Source organism: Gorilla gorilla, chromosome 10 (assembly GCF_029281585.2).
Source record: "Gorilla gorilla gorilla isolate KB3781 chromosome 10, NHGRI_mGorGor1-v2.1_pri, whole genome shotgun sequence".
NCBI classification, from domain to species: Eukaryota; Metazoa; Chordata; class Mammalia; order Primates; family Hominidae; genus Gorilla; species Gorilla gorilla.
Genome location: NC_073234.2, coordinates 16,991,934 through 17,016,092, shown reverse-complemented (window position 1 = coordinate 17,016,092; position 24,159 = coordinate 16,991,934). Strand labels below are relative to the sequence as shown.

General features: G+C 39.1%; 1 protein-coding gene across 23 annotated transcripts in view; it reads right to left on the bottom strand.

Moving 5' to 3' along the window:
• ERC1 (ELKS/RAB6-interacting/CAST family member 1) overlaps positions 1-24,159 on the bottom strand; it is a 519,708-nt gene that overhangs the window by 109,858 nt on the left and 385,691 nt on the right. For all 23 annotated transcript variants that reach the window (XM_063694551.1, XM_055357508.2, XM_055357510.2 and 20 more), the window contains one exon: positions 13,818-13,962. In XM_063694551.1, coding sequence (XP_063550621.1) covers positions 13,818-13,962 — 145 coding nt within the window. The remainder of the gene's footprint in view (positions 1-13,817; positions 13,963-24,159) is intronic.

Here is a 24,159-nt window from a genome sequence, read left to right as displayed (position 1 = left end):
TATTAAGAGAAATAGTTATTTCAGTGCACAGCCATAAGAAGAGCTGCAAGTCAGGTGCTGGTAATTTCATCTACCATTCAGGAGGACAATGCGGGCTTAGGGAACATTGCTGTGACTGACGTCTTGATGTCTAAATACAAAGAGGGCTCTAGACAGCAATTAGCTCAACTAGAACCAGCCTTAAAAACAGGTTTCCTTTGGTTCTTCCTGGCTATTGTTTCTCAATAATAAGATAGATAGGGGCCAGGCGCGGTGGCTCACGTCTGGAATCCCAGCACTCCGGGAGGCTGAGGCAGGCGTATCACGAGGTCAGGAGATCGAGACCATCCTGGCTAACACGATGAAACCCCTGTCTCTACTAAAAATACAAGAAAATTAGCAGGGCTTGGTGGCGGGCGCCTGTAGTCCCAGCTACTCGGGAGGCTGAGGCAGAAGAATGGCGTGAACCCGGGAGGTGGAGCTTGCAGTGAGCCAAAATCGCGCCACTGCACTCTAGCCTGGGCAACAGAGCGAGACTCCATCTCAAAACAAAAAAAAAAAAAAAAAGAAAAAAAAAGATAGGAAGGTAATTGCGAGGAAACTTGTTAGGAAAAGAAAACTTGATTTATAAGAATCTTTCATTTAGCAGAAATTGAAATTAAGAAATGTTAAACACTGTAGACTAGGGGAATATGATGCAACTGTGTCCTTTCACTGGCTTCAGGCCAATGACTGAGAACCAACCAGGCTTCTCTAAGTGTGTTTTATAATCTGGGTCTCAGGAGACAGTTTGGTGTGCAATTTGGGTGTGCTCGTAAAGTGCATATGTAGATTTAAGCACAGTAATATCCATTCAATCTCTTTGCATATTTCTAATGAATCAGCTTGTTAAAAGTTACGTAGGCCCAGACTGTACATGTTCCAAATTATTTTCTGAGAACCCATAATTTTAGATTTAACCATTAGTAGGTTGCAATTTTATGCAAGACCAGGAAAAACATCATATCCAATTCTAAATGCTCCATTCAGGAACAAGGCTGGCAATACCATAAACTTTAAGCATCTCTACCCTGAAAACCAACTACCACAAATACTGTTTTAGTATTAAAGCTCAACAATTTATTTCTTTAAATTCTTATATTTCATAAAACTTTTGAAATATAGGGGGAAAAATATTGAACTTCAGGTATGATAGATGTTCCTTCTTCAACAGTCACTATTTTCTATGAACTTTTCAACAGCTTTCCAATCACTCATCTCTATGAGCTCTTAAAGTATGCAAATTAATTGATTCTTAAAATTAAAAAAAAATGCTGGTGGCTAAACGCTATCTTAATAAATGCTGTGCAATACTTTGGAACCAGATTTGCATACATCTTGTCTATGTATATATGATAGTATTTTAATAACAAAATTATTTCCAATGGTAATTTAGGGTTATGAGCACACAGATTTTCGAACTTATCTGCTTAAAAATCAGCTTATCATTTTACCCTCTCCTCTGCTGTACAGCTGTTCATTAATCCAGTCAACTATTTACAAGGTAATTGTTAAAATTAGAAGACATCTTTTTAATACAAGATTTAGAAAACAGTTTGACCTGTCAGGATTCTGAATTAATCTTTTAAAATTGGCAGCAGTCCTTTACAGTAATGTATATATTTTCACTGTAATTTATAATAAGGGTAGATTAAAGTACTATTTATTACAACAGAGTATGATGGGGTTATTAATAATATGGCTGAAGTCTATTGAAATCTCTCACCAAAAGCACATGCTGTAATGATGGTAACACATTTTGGTGTAGTGATCAGGAGTGTCAGCTCTGGAGTGATATGATCGGCTCTGAATCCTGCCCTGGCTCAGCCACTTATGAGCTACGGGACTTAGGGCAAGTTACTTAACCTCTTCCCCTCTCTGTAAAATGAGGATAACTCCACTTCTGAGGGCTGTAGTGATGATTAAATGAATTAATTCACATAAAGAACTCAAAATAGGGCTCAGCTGTCTAGATGTTAAACAGTATCTTCTTGAGATGACTAATGGCGTGAATACTGTTTTCCAGAAAGTCATGTGATAATACATTTGGTCATGTAAATTATAGCTTCTGAAAACGGCACTCAGTGACAGCTAATATTCTAGTTTAACACCACTCCTATTATCCTTGAATGCAAATATCATTTAATTCCACATTCGCTTTTTGTGTGTGTGTGTGACAGAGTCTTGTTTTGTCACCCAGGCTGGAGTGCAGTGGTGTGATCTCGCCTCACTGAAGCCTCCGCCTCCCAGGTTCAAGTGATTCTCCTGCCTCAGCCTCCCGAGTAGCTGAGATTACAGGCGCCCGCCACCACACTTGTCTAATTCACATTTGCTTTTAATGAGTATCTACATTAGTTCAAAAGAGACCAAAAGAGGCAGCAGGAACAGATTTTTGGAATATATTGGTCTGACTGGTTCCCACCAAGAGAAGTTTAATGGAGGAGGGAACAACCCTCAAACTAATCTTTCTAGTTTTACATATGCTTAATGAGATCCTCAGACCAAGGTCAATGAGCATAGGAAAGGCAGCTATAAATCACACCACCTGACGGACACAGAAGAAACAGGGAGAGGAGGGCACCAGCGTACGGGCAGGAAACCTAGGTTGATTTATCTGCATTGAGACAATTCAAGAGGGATCAGGAAACACAGAAGATTTATAAATTAATTCCCTGTGGCATCATAAAAGGCAGCAGTTTGACGATAGGAAAGGCAAGTTAGATTTGATGCTGGAAATGAAGGGAAGAGTCTTATCAAATTGTTGTGAGGGATTTTCCTACATCTGGAAATGATGACAAAAAAATGCAACAGATGGATGAAAGGAGCCTGGGATGAGTCCAGGTTTCCCCACATTCCCAGCCTCTGGACTTTTTACTTATTAGTAACTCCAATCAAGCAGAATCCATCAAAATATGATATATTTCTTTGAAGGATTCAAAAAACCAAGATTTTTTCATCTTCATAATGTAATACTTTTTAATAAAATAATACTTTCATTAAAAAAGCAAATTTCTATAGACAGAGTTAAACAATCTTTACACATGTTTTCTTATGCTTTTTGACTGCTTCTTTTTAACCTCTTAATGTCAGCATTTGGCAGATGATACAGCTACAGGTAAATATGTTGATTTATCAAAATACAGAAAATAATGAATTTTAGACTTTAAAATCATCTGATCTATCCACCCAATATTACAGATGAGGAAGATAAAGCCCGACGAGGCAAGTCAGGCAGCTTGTGGCCTTATCTGTGTTAAAACAAACACAATTAAATCAGCCTTGTGGCCTGATTTATATAAAATAAAAAACACATTAGCTGCCAACACTTAGACATAAAGAGATTTGTATAAAAATCTGAATTCTCCAGGGAAACATGGATGCCTGAATAACACAGGGCTCGCGTCTGACGTGGTCACGAGAGCTGGAGTTAGAAGTGCCTGCCTCTGTAGACAACACCATGTGGCCCCTACTTTCTCACAGTTCTTTTTCTGCTGTGGCTTTAAACCACTCACTCCTTTTATTTATGAGATCTGCTTCGCCCATACAGCCCCAGGGTCAGGCGCTATTAAGTATCTGAATAGTACTTCGTAAAGTGTGAAGTGTTTGATATTCGTTGATGGTGTTATTACGTTCAAGATTATATACTTATTTATCAATAGAGTTGGATCTAGAGCTCAGGTCTCCTGACACTCAGTTACTATTTCTATTGTGCCACGCTATACATACAAACAGGAAAACAAGACAGGAATGGTTATAGAATGGGAATTCTTAGATTTGAACAAATAATCACACCAACAAGAATAACCTGGCTTAACATAAAGAATAAATACAATTAACAACTCTAGTCCAAGTGAAAAGTTTCTTTCTCTTTCTCTCTGCTCCCTCCCTTCCTCCTTTCTTCTCATTTGTTCAACTTAAGCCAGGGGAAAATGAATACGTGAATGAAAAAAAGCACAGAATGGCTTTGCTAATGATAAGGAAAAATAGTGACTTCAGGCTAGGAAATTCCAACCTATGATGATGAGTCTTGAAGAGAAGTTTAAAGTGGAGATTGAGCTGAGGAAGTGCAAGGCAATTCCAGAAGTGAGGACAGTGAATGAAAAATGGTTTACATCTAGTTTCTTTCAGAACAATCTGGATACCATCAGTAGGAACAATCTAGTTGATCTTAGTGTTTGTAATGGTTCAGAGGAAGAAGTATATATATTTGAGTACTTAATATACACAAATTTAGGGTTGAAAGGAGGTAAAATAATTTTTAAAAGATTAACATTTTTATCTTAACTAGTCAATAGGGGCCACTGAGGACGGTTGTGGTGGCTCGTGAGTGTAATCTCAGCACTTTGGGAGGTCAAGGTGGGAGGATGGCTTGAGGCCAGGAGCTATGACTGCACACCGCACTCCAGCCTGGGCAACAGAGTGAGTGTCTTTATTAAAAATAAATAAGTAAATAAAAAAATAAGGGCCGTTGAATTATTAAATATAGACTGAACTGTAATCTTCTGTTTTTCTCGGAATTGCATTCTTCTGTCAAATTCTGAATATTCTAACCAAAGTTTTCATTTTCTAGGATAAAACAACAGTCACCATCAAGGAGATGACATCATGCAGGACAGCTGGGAGGCTGATGCTGATGTGCACAGCAGATATGAAGTAGGCATCGTCAAGGGCAAGGTGAACGGGCCCTGGCAGTGCCTAACACAGATGTGTTTTGAGGAATGTCTTCTCAGTCATAAAACTGGCACCTGGCATTATAGATGACAGATTCATATATAAAACAAATGGGTACATAAATGCTCTCAGAGGCTGGCCTCATTATCAAGGATTTAAACTAAGTGAGATGAACAGATGTTTACAACATTTTACTTTCCACAGTTTCCGCAGCACTTAAGCTGCTGTAATACTTGCTATTTAATTTTCCCTTTATTCACTAACAACTCAGGAGCTCTCTGCTGTTTTATCCTACCACTGTTATCTTCTTTTACAATGTAAAACAGTTTTAATAGTATGATGAATGGGCTTTTCCAGTTGTTATAGAACTGGTGACCAAGGCCCAAAGCAGGTGACAAAAAAGAGCTAAGCAACCAAGACGTACAAAGGCAGCTTAGTGGCCAGTGGCTGAAAAGGCACTACTGTTGGCAGTCCACTGCCTCAGCAGGTGCCCTTCATCCATCTGTCTAAGACTGGTGTGAGCGTAGTGCTACTGCTGGAAGGACTTGTCACATGGAGAGTTACGTGTTCATTCACAAGAGTCCCCTTTGCCTTAGCTAAGAGAGAGAGGGCTCAAAGAGAACCACTCCTAAAGACTGAGTGTGAGTACAAGTCAAGGACACTGGCATCTCATTCCATCAGACTTGTTGATTTGCCTTGTGCTTATCTGAGAAGGAGACAGATGGCAGACGGAAACAGAAGTATCGAGGCGGCCTATTTCTCACCGTTTGGCATGGCAAGGATGCAGGCGCCGTCTGTGGGTCAAGTGATGTTACAGAAAGCTGTCAGGTTTGCGTCTTTTGGCTGCTGCTCCACCCCAAAGGAAACAATGTTGGCCAGAGAAGCAGCATCAGAAGATGAAGAAGGCAGAGGAGTGAAAGAGAATAGAACTTGTCCCTTTCCCCCTGCAGGCCTCTCAAGTGAGCTGACGAGGGGAAGAAACGATGAAGTAAGTTCTGCTTTGTTGTCTGATCTGCTTTTTTACACTGTATAGTATGGTGGAATCATACAGTATGTACTTTTCTGTGTCTCCATTTTTGCTCGGTGTGTCTTTGCGATTCATCCAACCTGTTGTGTGTATTTCATTTCTATCTACTGCTGAGCAGCATTTCACTGCATGGACATACCAAATTTGTTTATTCATGCACTTGCTGTGGTAGTCAGCCTTCAGGATGGCTTGCAAGGATCTCTGTCTCCAGGTATTCGCATCACTGTGCTGTCCCCTCCTATACTATGTAAGGGTTGGTCTGTGTGAACAGAATAAGGCAGAAGTGATGGTATGTCACTTCTGAGGTTCGGTTATGGAAGACACTGCAAATTCCATTTTGGTTGCTCTCTTCCTCTCTCGGGTCACTTCTGAAGAAGCTGGCTCTCGTGTCCAAAGTAACCCTACAGAGGACCCCGGGTCAGAACCACCTGCTAAGCTGCTGGCAGATTCCTGACCCTCAGTCACTGTGTGAGACAATAATTACTACTTTAAGCCACTCAGTTAAGGGTAATTTTTATGCAGTAGTAGATAACTAATAGATTTTGGCATAACTGGGAATGGGGTAACACTGTAACAAAAACTTCAAACGCCAGTGTGGCTTTGGAGCTGGGTAGTGGGCGGAAACTGGAAGACCTGGAAAGATTCTGAGGAGAGACTAGTGCAAACCTCAAGTGCCCTGAATTGGCTGTTCGCTGAAATAGGGGCTTTAAGGAGGCTGCCACTGGATCTTCAAGGGAAGCAAGGAACTTGTTACTGGGATCCCTGATATGCAGTACCAGAACTTCAGCAACAATGTCACCTACAGTTGTGTAGAAAGTGGAGAATGTACTGAATGAACTCAGAGATCTAGCTAAGTAGATTTCCAGTTAAAGTGCTGAAGGTGGGGGCCTGGTTTCTTCTTGCTGCTTATGGTAAAACATGAGAGGAAAATACACTAGTGTGGTCACCCCAAAGACAGCTTAGCATAGTCCTTTTATGTATTTATGGGAATTTACAAATACAGCATAAATCTAAAATACATATATTTTAAAAATTCCCTATGTGTATTACAGCAACAAACTGAAAGTGAAAAATTAGACCAAAATATCACACAATATATTCCCTAAATTAGTCAATATTTGACCTGCAAGTAGTGTTCTTTGTGATGTACTTCCCTTTGATAGTGTATTTGTCAAAACCATGAAGTCCCTAATGGGAATCATAGGTATAAAATACCCTAACTGTGCAATTTATTTCAGGATGTCATCTGAAGGTTCAGATGCGATAATATAAGTCAACAAGGTACACTCTACCCTCATATTCCTTAAATTTTAAGTCTTAACTTCCTGACTCTGTAAGAAAATTTAGTCCTCTGTTGGTTCAGAAAATAGGACAGAGAAAAGGAAGGGAGGACTGCTGTAGAAAGTAGTTAATAAAACTGACTAGACACATGTCTCTCTGGCTGACCATTACAATACAGAATAATGGCAACTTGAAATTCTACATCATGTATGTGGCTTTAAAGGTTGATTCTCCATTATTCTTATTGGCAACAAGCTTCCATCATTGATTTCATGTCTAAGGAAAAGGCTTTAAATCACTAAGTAGACTACAGACAGGTCTATTTTCTTGGCTAGTTAGGAGAATTTTTCGTATGATTTTTTTTTCATAGAACAGAATAAGTCCCAAAAGGTGATTTTCATCTAACTGGGTTCATATTAGATTATTAGTATGTCTTCACAAGATTTTAGCTTCATTCAGAAACAACTCATGTATACTGCAGAGAGCCGACAATCAGTCTCACATGTAAGAATCAATTATTTACTGTCTCCAACTTGGTGGTCCTAAATATTGCTCCAACGGGGAGTGGTCAGGGCCCTGGGCTAAGAATTTGAAAATCAAATTTGAGCCTTTTTTTAAAAAAGTGTCTGACCCCTACATTCTTCAGATCAACGTTAAGCCAGTTCTTCCCAAATTTTAGTAAATGAGAACAAATCACATTTTTCATATACAAAACAATATATTTATATTCTTTACTCAAAACTTTGAGATAGGTAAAGACGACACATTTCAAACCAGTAAAATGATTTGAGTTTGGCTAGAGAAGAATTAATAATAAAACTGCATTTTCTCTCATAAAAGCTGTGATCAAAGAACATGTCCACCAAAACTGAAAGCTGAAACAGATATTTTATTGTTGTCATAACCCTCAGTTCCTAACAAAGAGAGTTTACTGAACCTTCAAAAAGGTATTCACCTTTGTACTATAAACAAACCTGGGAAATTTTAGTCCAAATAATGATTTATTTGGAAAGTTCCAAGTGGCTAGAGTGATGATAAAGTGTCTTTTCAACCACAACTTCATAATTAGTACACCATGCTTCTATAATAGACAATAGCCTTTTCCACGAGGAGGAAAAGATAGATGATATACAGCCATTTAAAGGTGGGCCAATGGCCAGCCCTACATCATGTGAGAAAAAAGGTTAAAGTCAAAATAAGAAAGGCATTAACCTATATACATTTTCTTTTCGCTAACAACAAAGGAGTAAAATAACCTTAAATAAATGAATCGAAAGATAGCAAGTCCATATTACAGGACAAAGTGTTTCTGAGTGGGATATGTGGACAGAGCTTTGAATCCTATTATTATGGTAATCAGCACTCTAATAGGGATGGGGAAGTGTGAAAGCATGTACAAATGCGGGTTCACAGATGAGTGAATGTGTGCTAGAATGTCTGCTAGATTGCAGAAACGGCCAATTCAAAGCATAGGCTGGTTTTCCCAACCTAATCAGAGAATGTCAAAGTACTCAGCTCTACTGATGAAACAACAAGTAAGAGCAAAGGTATCACATGCAGTGCCACAAGAGAGACTGAAAACTGTTAACTAGAGAGTGGATGGAAGTTAATAAAAGACAGTTACTCAAAATATTATTCACTTGATTCAGGTATACCATGCCTACTGAAAGTACTTGAGGCAACGGTGAAACGCTCTTCCCATCAAGAACTTAGTGATGAGGGAAATAAAGCGGCTTTGGGAGGATTAAGCAAGTAAAATACACACAACACAGTAGAAAACTACTGTATGAAAATGCTTGACTGAAGAATATGGGATCATTCTCAAGACCAACGGGATCACCTGATGTCATCTCATCTCAAGGAAGTAGTGCTGGGACGACGGGAGAAAGACCGCGTGTACCGAAAGGTGATGCTCAGCCTGGAACAGTGAAAAGGGGAACAAATCGCACCGTTTCTTTTTTGTTTCTGGTTCTTTACGGATGGAGAGGGGAAGGGCTGGAGTATAAATAGATCCCCTTTTCTGCGTCTCAGGGAACAAATGAGTATCATAAAAACATAAAATAGCATTGTTTGTATTATTCCAATTCTAATACAATCTGATTACCAACCATCTGGAATCTTCACAAAAGACGGTGACAGTGAGAAGAGAATCAGTTCTAATTCTAGCTCCACCGCTTAGTCTTCTTCATGGAAATTTAGCCACAGTTTTAACCTTTTTGGGTCTGAAGCGCTTCCCCAAATAACGAAGACACTCTCCAGAGCTGTGGGGAAGACCCGGTGATGTAAAGCCCCTGTGCCCTGCGCACGACAGTCAAGTGGCACGTGGTGGCCATTATTGTCACTGCTCTATTTTCACAGAATTCTGAAAAGTTATACTACTCGGGGATACCCAGAACGGGAGGTAACATGTGGAAAATCACAGAACTCGAAGGCGAGTGAGATGGGATGTAGCTTGGGAGTTGTCATTTTCCTAATGTTGAGGACTTCAGCCAGACGGGCATTTAAATGTTCTTCAGTGACGAAAATGTAAGATTTAAGAAAGACATATTAGAATTTAGAATTATTTTTTAAAAATTCTATATGAGAGTCATATCATTAAAAAGAACAGGTGGAAAAAAGAAAGGATAAAAAGTACCTCTACCTCTTTTTCCTAACTGCCCTGAGAAATACGTTCTTCCTCAGAGGAGTGGAACGCCATGTGCTGGTTGTGTAATTCTGAACACTGTGTGAGTCTGCACATTTAAATAAAGTGGCTAGAGACAACCAAGAAGTAGAGCCAGGCCGGGCGTGGTGGCTCACGCCTGTAATCCCAGCACTTTGGGAGGCAAACACAGGTGGATCACGAGGTCAGGAGTTCAAGATCAGCCTGGCCAAGCTGGTGAAACCCCATCTCTACTAAAAATATAAAAAATTAGCCGGGCGCGGTGGCGGGCACCCATAATCCCAGCTACTCAGGAAGCTGAGGCAGAGAATTGCTTCAGCCTAGGAGGTGGAGGTTGCAGTGAGCCGAGATCGCACCACTGCACTGCAGCCTGGGGAACAGAGCAAAACTCCATCTCAAAAACAAAACAAAAAAAAGGAACAAGAGCCATGCTTACTGAGACTACCCCTCCCTCAATGTACTGTGTGTCACCTATGGCACAGTTCTGACCACGAACAGGGCTATCAGTGACAGGGAATGGAAGGGGGGACTCTAAGCACTTCAGGTGTGCTATCTTATTGAATTTCACACCAACTCTGTGAGGTAAATCTGAAGTGAATGGGTAAATAAGTTACATAATGTTTGGATGACCTGCTAAAGCTGTCAGCAGAAAAAGTTGGCAAGGCCAGGACTACCTTCTACAGAACGTGATACGATTTGGCTCTGCGTCCCCACCCAAATCTCACCTCAAATTGTAATCCCCATGTGTCAGGGGAGGGGCCTGGTGGGAGGTGATTGGATCATGGGGGCAGACCTCCCCTTTGCTGTTAAGATAGTGAGTTCTCACAAGATCTGATGGTTGAAAAGTGTGTGGCAGTTCCTTGCTTGATCGCTCTCTCTCCCGCCACCATGTAAGATGTGCCTTGCTTCCCCTTCACCTTCCGCCATGATTGTAAGTTTCCTGAGGCCTCCCCAGCCATGTGGATCTGTGAGTCAACTAAACCTCTTGTCTTTACATTACCCAGTCTCAGGTAGTACTTTACAGCAGTGTGGAAGCAGACTAACACAGAATGTCTGCCAGATGACTAGAACAACCAGGGTTTGATGCATTAGCCTGTGAGTTCCTTTAAGACGAGCACTGTGCTTTTGTATCCCTCACGCCTACAAAACACTGGAATCAAAGAATATATGGTGTGACAATTAATTCTAATGCAGAGGATTACAAAATTGTAGTTGTAAACGAGATTATCTAGATTCAAACCAAATCTGTTTAAGTTTGTAGCCTTTACTTTTATACTGTTATAGTTGACTCTTAAAAACAGAAAAAAAAAAAAAAAAATCCCAGCCTGTCCTGAAAAGCCCAGCCTGCCTATAACACATCTGTGTAGAGCACACAGGGGCAGAGCCAGATTTCACACCAGCAACCAACACAATATGGAGGTTGTAAAATTCTGGAGGTGAAAAGAAGAAAATAATGCTGAGAGAAAGGCCATCTTGTGACAGCTGCTGTGACTAAACAGATTGTATTAATGCTTTCCAGGGTTCTATCTGAGTTTACATTAAATCTCGTGCGGGGGCCTGACAATCACAGTGGGGCTTCTTCATGACTTAAGGTCTGAACACACTGGCTGGCACCCACCACAGAACATCTGGAGTTTGTTAGACAGCCTTAGTTTATTTTTTTCATTGGCCCTGGCCCCTTCCTCTGATGCAGCCTCTCCAAGTGCTGCTTTGCCATGAATGAGTCAAGGAGACAAGTTACCCTGTAGGGGGTGGTTAGAGGGGATAAGTAAATTGGGACCATATTAGAAGGTGACCCCCAAATCTATATATCCCTCATTGCTTCACCTCTTTCTGACAATAGGAATCACATGTGAGCGCCAAGAGCCTATCAGGCAGTGGCAGCTCCATTTGCTGGAAAGCCTGGTCAATGCTGACTGCTTCCCTGTTAGGAAATAGCCTTTAGACTGAGGCACATTCCAGCAATTCATGGACTAGAAGCTTTAAATTAAAACAACATTGATGCCATATCCTCTTTCCAAAAGGCCTCTCCCTTGTCCAAAAGTTAGTACACACTCTTGGAGGAATTAAAGAATCAAATGCCTTTGGCAAGACTCCTTCCTTCTTGCTCACAGCATCCAGATACGTTTTGAAAGGGCAGGAATGTAAAAGGGAGGCAGGAGATGACTGTAGAAAGGACTCCTAAGAAATGTTATTATTTTTCTCTTCATACAGGACACATCGCTACAGAAAATTCAAGGCATGTGGTTTGATATAAAGACACTGAGAATTGTTTAGCTACTTCCTTCTAAGGTTATAAGCTCAGAGATTAATTAATTTCCTTAATTTTCTTTTTTTCTTTTCTTCTTTTTCTTTTGAGATGGACTCTCGTCCTCTTGTCAGGCTAGAGTGCTGTGGTGTGATCTCGGCTCACTGCAACCTCCACCTCCTGGACTCAAGTGATTCTCCTGCCTCAGCCTCCCAAGTATCTGGGACTACAGAGGTGCACCACCACATCCAGCTAATTTTTGTATTTTTAGTGGAGACGGGGTTTCACCATGTTGGCCAGGATGGTCTCAATTTCCTGACCTCATGATCCACCCGCCTTGGCCTCCCAAAGTGCTGGGATTACAGGCATGAGCCACCGTGCCCGGCCAATTTCCTTAATTTTCACATAATGAAAACATATGTTCTTCCGAGGCCACTAATCAAAAACCACTGTGAATGAGGTATGGTATTCTGGTCTGCTAGATATTCAATTCTATTTGGTGTCTTAAGTGAAGAGATCAAGAACTGCTTAAATCATAGGCCTATGTATTCAAGCCTAACTACTTAAGATAACTGATATTGCTGAATATATAAACTCACACAGCAGTGAACTCCTTTATCCAATAATATCCTCCAATTTGCTATTATCAGCTTTGATGAGCCAAATTTCAGTTTTCAACTACTGGACGGATGTCTTTAATAATAGCACATTCTTCCTATCTTACATAACAGGTAGTCAAAATATTAGATGATGTCCTCTTCTTGCTAGAAAGTATTTTAGGACCCTGGAAAAGTTTTATTTCACTTGTGAATAAGCAATGGGTTACTTTTTGCTGGTCAACTATCCATCCTGCAGAAAAAAGACATATTTTGGTATTTTCTCAGCAAAGTGTGCAACATAAATACATATAAAGACTATTTCTAAGCAGTTTTAATTTGATCCACAGAGAAAATAACTTCGTTGTTTCAATATTCATTCTTGTTAATATAAACATTATGCCAAAATACCATCAATTGATGACTGACCTCCAAAAATAGAAGAAAAGAAATTTCTTTACTTGAAAAGCTCTTTCTCGGTCTCATTACTTGAGGGCGAAGAGCACACCTGGGCAGCCAAAATGTACAGCCAACGTGACTGGGAATGCAGGAGACAGCCACGGAGGCTGGGACGCGGATGCTGCGCCCAGCCAGGAGCACTCAACGAGGAGCACTGCCGTTCAAGCAGGGCTCCGATGTAAACATCCAGCGCTCTCCTTATCTTCCAAGGGAAATGTTTTTCCCCATTTCTTTATTGTGGTAAAATATGTCTAACATAAAACGTTACCATTTTAACGATTTTTAAGTTGATGGTTTTGTGTATTAGGTACATTCATACTGTTGTGCAACCATCATCAAAGGGGAAACTTTTAGCTTTTATTTTCACAAACAAAAGGTGTTACATGAATATTAAGCATTAAATTTTGAGAGCATTTAGGCTGAAAAAGAAAAGGGCCAACCTTTGTTCTTATCTTCAGAGCTTACCCAATCCTGAATAACTGGAAATCTTTTCATGAAAATATCCTTAGTGGCTGCTGTCATAGAAATCTTGCTGGATGTTTAAAAAAAAAAAGCCTTTTCATGTCAAATGGGCTAATTTCACTAATTTCTACAATCCATTGTACAAAGTTAAAAAACATTCTCATAGAAGACCTGTGACATTGTCCAAAACAGCCCTCTTACCACGAATGCTCTGCATTTCCTAGACACAGATTTGCGGAGATAAAAAGTCTCTAATGATGGAAACTAACTAGCTCCAATGATCAGATGTCTAATATGAAACATAAGACCTTAAAGTACAAGCTGGCAAAGACCTGTGTGGAGAATGGTATGAAAGCTGGCCCCACTGACCCTCCTGCTGGCATTTAACAATACCTGCTGCTTAAGCTGCTGTACCAGACGATCCTTCTCCCGCTTCAGGGCAGCCACTTCCTCTTGGGTCTTCTTCTTAGAGGACGAAAGCTCCAAGAGAGCTATATTGGCGTCTTTTTCACTAATGGCAGCCAGAAGAGCTTCTTGCCTGCAAAAGAAAGCAAACGCCAACAGCGCCATTCACCCCTTCCAACAATTCTTTGGAGTTACTATTACCAGTACCCCCATTTTGAGGGTAATAAAACCAAGACTTTCAGAGTTTACACAGCTTGCCCAAGTTCACACCTGGAGTAAATGGTACAGCCAGGAATCCCATTCAGGAGAATGTGACTCTAAATTGTCTTTATCATGTTGTTATATTGCTATCTTAATAAGTTCCCCTATATTAGGCTAAGTGAAATAAGCCAGTCACAGAAGGACAAATACTGCACGATTCCATTTACATGAGGGATCTAAAACAGTCAAACTCACGCAAACAGAGAGTAGAACGGTGGTTGCAAGGGAGAGGAGAGAGGGGGAAATGGGGAGTTCCCATCAGTGGGCATAAAGCCTAAGTTACGTAAGACGAGTAAGTTCTAGAGATCTGCTGTATGACATTCTCTCTACAATTAACAATACTACATTGTACACTTAAGTGATTAAGAGGGTAGATCCCGTGTTGTCTTCTTACTACAATAAAATAAAGTTTAAAAAATATTCAGGCCAGGCGTGGTGGCTCGCGCCTGTAATCCCAGCACTTTGGGAGGCTGAGGTGGGTGGATCACTTGAGGCCAGGAATTTGAGACCAGCCTGGGCAACATGGCAAAACCCCACAAAAATTAGCTGGGTGCGGTGGCACACGCTTCTGGTCCCAGCTACTCACTACTCGGGAGACTAAGGTAGGAGGATCTCTTGAGCCTGGGAGGTGGGGTTGCAGTGAGCTGAGATGGTGCCACTGCACTCCAGCATGGGTGACAAAGTGAGACCCTATCTCAAAAAGAATAAATAAAAATTGTTAACCTTTAAAAAAAACTATATTAGTAAGAACTTAGTATTTCATTTTATATTTTAAAAAGAGTTCGTATAGTTGTAGTTGAATTTGAAAAGTAAAGTTACTTTCTTTAAGAATAATCCTGTAACTTACATACTTTATCCATTTAATTTATTCCTTTGATAATTATTCTGTAGCTTCCAGACGATTTGAGGCATTACTGACACTGAAGACATTTTCATGCATACAGCGTACAACAAACTGCAAACTTTAATAAGGTGGATATAGAAACACAGCCATCTATTCCTGGTGCATTATGAACATCAATCATTCTTTTTATCTCATCAATGCAAATAAGTTTGCAGTTGTGGCTTTACTGGCAATGATCTGCACACTTTGAAACAGTAATTTAAACTTTACAGATTCCTTGTGGTTTAGCTAATAATTACTTTATGGTTTGTGTCCAAAGGAAAAAAAGGTGGATTTAGTGGGGAAGCTGATGTAAGAAATTTATAAAATAATCACAATGGAGTTGGTGAACAATTAGTTTCATAATCTAAAATGCATTTCTCAGTAGCTCATCTTTTATGAAAGAAGACATATTTGATTTATAGGAACTATATAAGTGGCCTGAGCTTTTGACCTGAGGAAATGCTGAATCTGAGAATGCATTGCCCAAGTTTAACCTTGCTTCTGTCTTTTGTTAAGATAATTGAGCTTCAACAGCAGTCATATGGAAGAGTTTTAGTTTAGCCACAGACTGGAAGACTATCTGTCTACTGAATATTCTAATGGATATTCTTTATTCTGGATGCGTAGGTCTACTCAACTCTGAAAGCAATACTAACAAATAGAAGATGTGTACTTGGTGTACATCATGGAAATAAAGATTTGTTTCACTAGTTTTGCTGCTGGAAGAGGAGAGAAGATTCTCATCGCACTGTCCCCACACTACGTAATCCTAAGAAATGGCAGGCAGCTTATACCACGAGGATCCAGTCAACACTAAAGGGATAATGACAGTCTAAATATATCCACTGACCACTTGAAAAAAATATGTTAAGTGGTGAAATGAGCTTAAAGGTGAAAGAGTTCAAGAAGGTCTAACTATGCAGTTTCCTGTTGACTGCGGTCATCTGTTCCCTTTCAGGAAGTTCAAAGACTGACCAAGCTGGAAGAGGCAGCATGCTTTCCCAATAAGGGTGCTACATTTCTGTGCACCAATAGTCAGAATCACACATTTAGTAGCAGGCAAGCAGCAGCAGGTGAATGACAGATAAATTACTCTATCTAATTAGATTGAAATACCAGCACCTTTGCTGAATGCAAAATACAAAGGTGATCGGACTTGAGGCCTATTTTGTGCTTAAGGAAAATATCGTAATATGACATAGTAAAAATGATTCCATGTTGTTGAAGCTTCTTGACTGAATTCCAAACTCTTTCATAAATGGTATGCTTGGACAGCTAGTGTGGTACAGTTCATCTCTGGGGTAAAATGTCAAATTTGCAAATCACAATATGAAATAACAGATGACAATTTAGATTTCTAATTTCAAAGTTTTGAGGAATGTGGCATTGGAGTCTGAGCCATTGAAATAGTGTCTTTTTAATAAGATATATAATTTGAAGTATTTTTTATGCAATTCAAATAGAGATTTTATTTCATTGATGCTATTTTTTTTACTAAGCAATGATAATATGCTATGGACTATACAGAATCAAACTTTCTCTCCTATGATCATGGCTCTCATCCTCTAAAAATCCCCTAACAGATCATCATGGCTTTCTACTTTCCATTTAAAACGTATACTCCTGATACTGATTTCTACATGTATAGGTGCCTAAGAAGGGCAATTCATAGTCAAGAGAATAAAATGTTTTGATTATATATTGCACATATAATCATATGAATTCTGAGTAATGTCTATCTTTGATAGGTATACTAGCTTCTAGGTTTTTCTTTTATTTTCCAAAAGGGACAAAGACAGTATTGTTCTCTTGGTTACAATTCTGGTAAATTTGAAGTGGATAGTATGAGGGAGAACAACCTCTTGAAAAAAATTTGGAGAATAGGGAAGAATGTGAAAGCTAGTAAACAGTAACAGCAAAGACTTTTAGGGAATACGAAAATTGTTGTTCCTCTAATCCATCTCTTAGAAACGACCATATGGTATAGTTGAACTTACCTGATTAAGTTTTACATGGCACACTTGAGAGTGTCTAAACTCAGAAATGTTGTTAAAAATGCTCAGCTTTTCAGAGGGAATGGAATTCACAGTGGAAAAAAAAAGCAAATTGAAAAAGAATTTTATTTTAATAGCTGTCTACTCAATATAATTGCTTCTTTGAAAAAAAGTATTTTCTGATAAAAGTAGTACACAGTCATTGAAGAAAAACTGAAAGATACAGAAAAGTATAAAGAAAATAAAAATTACCAGAAATAATTCTTTTTTATAACTTCTTTTAATCTGAGTCAATGGTTTGAGATCACCTATTCTAATACTGATATAAATATTTTAAAGAAATTGAACCTCAAAGGAATTAATCATCGACTTTAAGAGCTTTACTAACTAGAGACTATCCGCAGAAAGGGGAGACTTGCTAGTGTAGCACATTCTGACTTCATTCCCATAAGTCCCTAGGGAGTAATACAAGCACATAAAATGTGAACGGTAATATATGTATGCCACAAGCCCAGGGCAAAATAAGAACTGCAATGCTTTTCCTGTCAAATTACTCTCCTTGTTCTGTTCCCTTCTTTTCCAGAGTTAAAAAAAAAAAAAAAAAAAAAAAAAAAAGGAAAATGTGGACACGAAACCTTTCAAAGTGATTAGTAATCCCCCCCGCCCGCATGACCAACATGCACATTATTAGCATAATGCGTAGGTAGCAGCAGAAATCCAACTTTAAGTCATTACAGTAGTCTATTCACTCTATCCCTGGTGCTTTAAACTACCAGGCCAGTTGAACCTGCCCTTTGACCTGCAAATTCTAATAGAATCAAGATGTCTCTAAAAGGGCTCTGCTGCGGCATCTGTGCTTCAGGAAATAGTAAGACCACCCCCTCTATCCCCTTCCCCCATCTGGGCAAATTTCAGAAACTGGAGGCAAACATCAAAGGCAAATGGAGCTCAAGATGCTTTTGAATAACATTCCTGAATCCTTGAGAACGCCACAACATTAGCCTTCTATTGCTAGTAAATAAGAGACCATAATTAGCGTGGGCATATGGTGGTTAAAAATCTGAATGAGTCCTAAGTATGTGTGTGTGTTTAACAGAAATGCAAGACAAAAAGAGGAATATGAATGAAGGGATGTTACCAAGGTTTATTATTCGCTCCTCCTCCAACCAAGTATGTCAAATTGAATGACTGTGTAATCATGTTCTATACATTCTATCATACTGAAAACATCTGGAAAAATACCAGATTAAAACTAGAACAAGATAAGTAGCTTTGGACATTTTAATGTCATGGACATGTAGGAATAGTTTAATTTACTCTAATTTTAAGATAAATCTGAAATCTAGATTAACTTACCGATGGACTAAATAAACCTTTGATTCTGCTACCTTCCTAGTTATTTAACCAATTAACTATCCAGAGTGAGTAGTAAACTACCAATATATCTCTTCTACTCTTCTATCTCTTTTCCTGAAGAAATCCTCTAATGACTAGATTCTCCAACTTCCCTTGCAGAGGTTTCAGAGACTATGGTAGATACACTACTTAAATAAACTCTGTGAAAACCATAGTCCATGGGACAGCCTCTGTGGGTGGACCTCACTGAAATACCTGCCCTCGCAAACTTTGGTCCCTGTACATCTTATGTCCTCTGCAGGTCATGTTTATTTAGGTACCCAGAAATATCTCTTTAATGTAAAATGTCAACAGTAACATTTTACATGTTAGTAACATAACAAATTACCCTTTTAATGTTAATAGAGCCATCATATTCCTGGATCCACAGGCTGACAACATTTAGTTTTTAATGTACCCACTGTTTTGTCTGTGCACGTCACTCCCACCCTTTTATCTTGGGCCTGCATTATTCTTAAAGCCTCTTCTCTGATTTCTCCATCATTCTATACTGTCCTGCTTTTCCAAGGTCATCGTCATTAGGTCTCTTGCCATAGCAAATATTTTTGCCTAATATTCAGGATCACCTACAATTTTTTAACCCATTTCTTCCTTATTGTCTTCCAAGGACTCTCTGTCATAGAGCTGCTATGTGTTTTCACTTAGGTTTATGTTATGTCCTCTGCCTGAAATGCCTGTAGCTTTCTCTCCTTCAAAATCTGGCTACTCACTTAACTGCTAATTTCTCTCCATTCAGCATCTCCTTTCAGCACTTACATAGTTTGGATGATATTAACAGGCATTTGCTCTGTAAATGTTTTTTGATTCTTCTACATGGGTAGGGTCTGTTTCTCTGATTATAGTATGTTTATGATTTACCTCTTCAAAACTGATTAATGTTTCTGGTTTACTGGTCTGTTTATTAGCTCATTAACTTTTATCTTTTAGGGTTTTTTTTAGTTGTGATAAAACACACATAAAATTTACCATAACCATTTATAAATGAACAGTTCAGTAAAGTACATTTAGATTGTTGTGCGACCAACCTCCAGAACTCTCTTCATCTTACAAAGGTGAAACTATACCAATAACAGTAACTCCTCTTTTCCCCTCCCCCAGCCTCTGGCAGTCATCATTTACTTTCTATCTCTATGAATGTGACTTCTGTAGGTGCCTCACATAAGTGAAATCAAACAGTATTTGTCTTTTTGTGACTGGCTTATTCCACTTAACATGATGTTTTCAAGGTTCATCCATGTAGCATGTGGCTGAATCTCCTTTTTCAAGGCTGAGTAATATTCCACCACATGCACATACCACATTTTGTTTATCCATTTATCCAACATGGACACTTGGGTTGTGTCTATCTTTCAGGTATTATGCTGCTATTTTTACATTTTAAAAAATGTCTTCCTTCGAGAGTCTTGGTTCCTAAATTTGAAAACTAAAAGCTTTCAAATATTGTTAATGTTCTGCATTGCATTAGCCTAAACTGCTTAAGCTTTCTTGTTTTATTTTATTTAGGGCTGCAGTTACTCTATATACTCTATACTCAATACGCTGATATAATTTGCTAGTCTTCAATGTTTGCCCAAAGCCTGTGCTTAGGAATAGTTGGAATACAAACTCCACAAAGACAGGATCTTTGTCTGTTTTATTCTGTAATGAATTCCAAATGCTAAGAATAGTTCCCAGCACAGAGTAGGCTCATAATGAATGTATCTTGAACCAACTGCACCTCTGATTCTGACTTCACTTCTATCTGTTGTGGTGGTTCCCCCGCTGTTCAGTGTTTTCACCTATTCTGAAGCTGTATTTCACTGCACTTTTAAGGCATTTTTTTTTTCCAGGCCAGTAGCGTCTAGGCAAGTGAGCAGAGCGTGTAAGGAAGATAAACATAAACCACAACTAGAAAGAAACCATGAGCTTTGGGCAACTTACGTTTCATTTAAAGAAAGAAAGAGTTGTGTTTTTCTCTAACTGAACACCTAGGTTCACTAGGTTCAATTCTATATGCCATAATTTAAGAGGGGTGCACAACTAGAAGGTATCAAAGGAAGACGACATAGTGGGATTATACAAGGGTATGTTAATCTAAAAAGATTTACTAACATAGCACAATCATTTCTACCAAAATTTTTAAGGTAGGTTTTGCAAAAACAGAACATTGAATCTGTGTTTGTCCAGAGGGCACAATTGTTACCAAAGCAGGGGAAGTCACAAAAGAGAGAGATTTTGGTTTATAAAAGGAACATCTAGTGTATTAATATCTGTTAGTAAGTAGAGTTGAAAAGCTAAAAAATTATAGCTCTTCCCATGACTAGGTGTTTAAAGAGATTATCAGAGATATTGTGTAAGTAATTTTGTTTCCAGTGGTGAGACTGTCCTTTTCAACTCTAAGACTTTAATATAACTAATGAGATGAAACAATAAATGCTAAGTGCCAAATATACTGTATGGGCAGTAAATGCTGAAGTAGTACAGCAGAGAGAAATCACCTCAGGCTAAGGACGTGGGAACTGACATGGGCCCTATTTTGACAGAGAAATAAGAAAGACAGAGTGGCAAGTGTGAAAGCACCAGTCACATGTGAGGACACATCGTAGAACTGGATTAGAGAGTGTCTACAGGGACAGGAAATGGCAGAGAAGCTGAAGAGGCAGCTCTAAATCAGAGTAGAGATGGTCTGGAATGGTGGCCCAAGGAATAAACAGAATGTGAAATCCTTGAGGGTTCTAACCAGAACCCAGCAGGCAGAGGGTACACAAAAATGCTGAATGAGAAGTGATTTGATTTTGTACGTAATATAGAAATACCAAAAGTTTTAGAGAAGTAAAGCAAGGTCTTACTTAGAAAGACTGAGTTGAAGGTAATGAGGAGAGATTAGAAGATTCTGCAAGGGGAAAGGCCAGGATGCTACTGCTAGAAATGTGTTAGAAGTAAAAATCTTATATTACAAAAACAGTTCCTAAAGAATGAAGAATAAAACGCTGCTGTCTGACTCTTGGATTCAAGAATTGCAGGTAGGACTCTAAATGAAAGACTGCTATGCTAGTCAATGAATATGCAACACAAAATAACTATCACATTTATGCTTAAATGCTACAAAGAAACTTTCAAAGGTCACCAGATACAGACTATTTCAGGGCATAGTTCCAACAGTGCACGCTGGGGTCCTGCCTAGCACAGCCCTCCTGCAGCACAATGGCAAGTCCTGTGCAAAGCACAATGTCCAAGATTTCTCATTTGCTGCTCATCTCATGTTTCTCTATCTCCTGAAACAAGGGAAAGGAACTGACCGACAGTGAGAAATACACTCATGGTTGGGCTCGGTGGCTCACACCTGTAATGGCAACAATTTGGGAGGCTGAGGCGGGTGGATCACTTGAGCCCAGGAGTTCGAGCCCAGCCTGCGCAACATGGTGGAACCTCATCTCTGCAAAAAAAAAAATAAAAAAAACTAGCTGGGCCTGGTGGTGCGTGCCTATAGTCCCAGCTACCTGGGGGACTGAGGTGGGAGCATCCTTTGAGGCCAGGAGGTCGAGGCTGCAGTGAGCCGTGATGGCACCACACTGCATTCTGGTCTAGGTGGCAGAGCAAGACCCTGTCTCTAGAAAAAAAAAAAGAAAAAAAAAGAAATACACTTACAAGGGAATGGGTAGAGAAGTTATCCCAATATGGACTGACTTCTATTTTTCACAAGTTCTTGAAAAAGATCAAAATTAACATTATAAAGGCAGAAACTGCTGGTGATTATAGCTCAGTAAATGACACTGATTGAACAAAATTGTGGGTGGAAAACTTGTGTTCAGTTTTTTCCTTCACCTTTTCTGAAAAATGAGCATGTTCATAAAATTATGGCAAGTTTAGAAGACTTAGTTTTACTGTGCTATTGAGACCTCTGCTATAAAGCCTCTACCTGCTTCTCAGACGGGCAAAAAACTCGACATCTGTATCTCTACTTGTTAAAAAACAAAAGTTTGTACATTCCAAATTTGTTTAAAAAATATAAAAATGAACTGTATTCTAATCCACAAGGATTGGAGGCAGATCAGTCGTTGCCAGGGACTGCAGTGGGAAATGGAGAGTGACCAGAAAGGGCAGACAGAAGCTCCTGGAAATGACTGTAGCTTGACAAACTCACCAAAATGTATGTCTAAAATGTTTGCACTTTATTGTATTTATATTATTCCTCAATCAAGTTACTTTAAAAACCATAAAATCTTCTGAATGAGGAATGTTCTCATATAGCAAAGATAAGTATAAGCACTTTTTTTAACCTATAGTCAAATACAGATAACATAAAATTGACCATTTTAAACCATTTTAAAGTGTATATTTCTGTGGCATTAAGTACACTGATACTGTTGTGCAACTGTCACCGCCATCCATATCCAAAGATTTTTCATTTTCCCGAAAAGAAACTCTACACCTATGAAAGGCTAACGCCCCTCCTCTGCCCCTTCCAGCCCTTGGCAGCCACCATTCTACATTCTGTGTGTTTGAATCTGACTACTCCAGGTACCTCATATAAGTAGGATCACACAGCATTTGGCCTTTTGTATCTGGCTTACTTCACCCAGCATGATTCGAGCACAATGTATTTTTATGCTTCCAAATTTAAATAATGTGGAAGATACAAATTACCCTATGAATATTTTTTCCTCGAGTCCTCTTTTCCAACTCTTCGAGAGAGAGAGAGAGAGAAAGAGACAGAGAGACAGAGCTCTGAAGATCAACGGTTCTTATCTAGCCACTGCTGGACTAAGAAGGCAGAGCTGGCAAGTGCCAAGATCAGATGGACAGAGCAGATGAGAAAAGGTCTAGGGCAGAAGAACTCATAAGACCTGGTGAATGCTGGCAACTTTGCTGGGGTCCTGATGTCCTTTTTCATTAAGTGTAGTTAAAAATACACAACCACAGCTTCAGTGCTGTCAGACTGAACATGATGCAGAATCTCTGTGAATGACTTGTTTTTGGCCACTTAGTGTTAAATATCATTTATGGTGATATTGAAAATTTGTTCAAGAAATGAGATATTTATAGGAATTCTAATTTGACATGCACACAATAGTGTGTCTTATCTTCTAGAGGGATGCAAGATAATGACACCTGAAGAAATACTAGCAACTAAATAAAACAACTTGGAGATAAAAGGTCTAAAAGCAAATAACGAACTGCATGGAAAAACAGAATGACTTTAAGAAGCATTGGAATCCAGGTGCTTTTCCAATGAATATTTTAAATAAAATTCAGCCCCATGGCTCTAAAGAAGGTCCCAGTGAACTCTGACATTCTTTCCACTCTTTCCCCCATACTTCATACAGAAAGTCAAGCTGCTAGTTTCATCCCATACTGTTGATGAGTTGATAGTAAGTAAAGGCCTTCCAAATATTACATCCTCAGTTTTTTAATGAATAATCACGGTCTTATAAATGTGGCCCAATGTTCCAGAGTTTTGCTTTCCTGGAGGCACTTTCATGAAAATCAACTTCATGAGAGATTTTCATTCCATATTCATGATGGTGGAATGCGAATTTAGGCTAAGTTTTTAGATATAGGTCTTAGTTTTAGTGCTCAAGATTAAGAAGGTAGCAGGGCTCCTGGTATTTAAGCACAGTTCTAGCTTCCCTTATGAAGGTGGCACCCAAAACTCATTTAATCAAATCATGCATTTCTACAAATTGTTTACTAGTTTAATAAAAACAGGCAATTTTTAATTTAATTTTTATTTTTTTATGTTTTTTTTTTTTAATTATTATACTTTAAGTTTTAGGGTACATGTGCACAATGT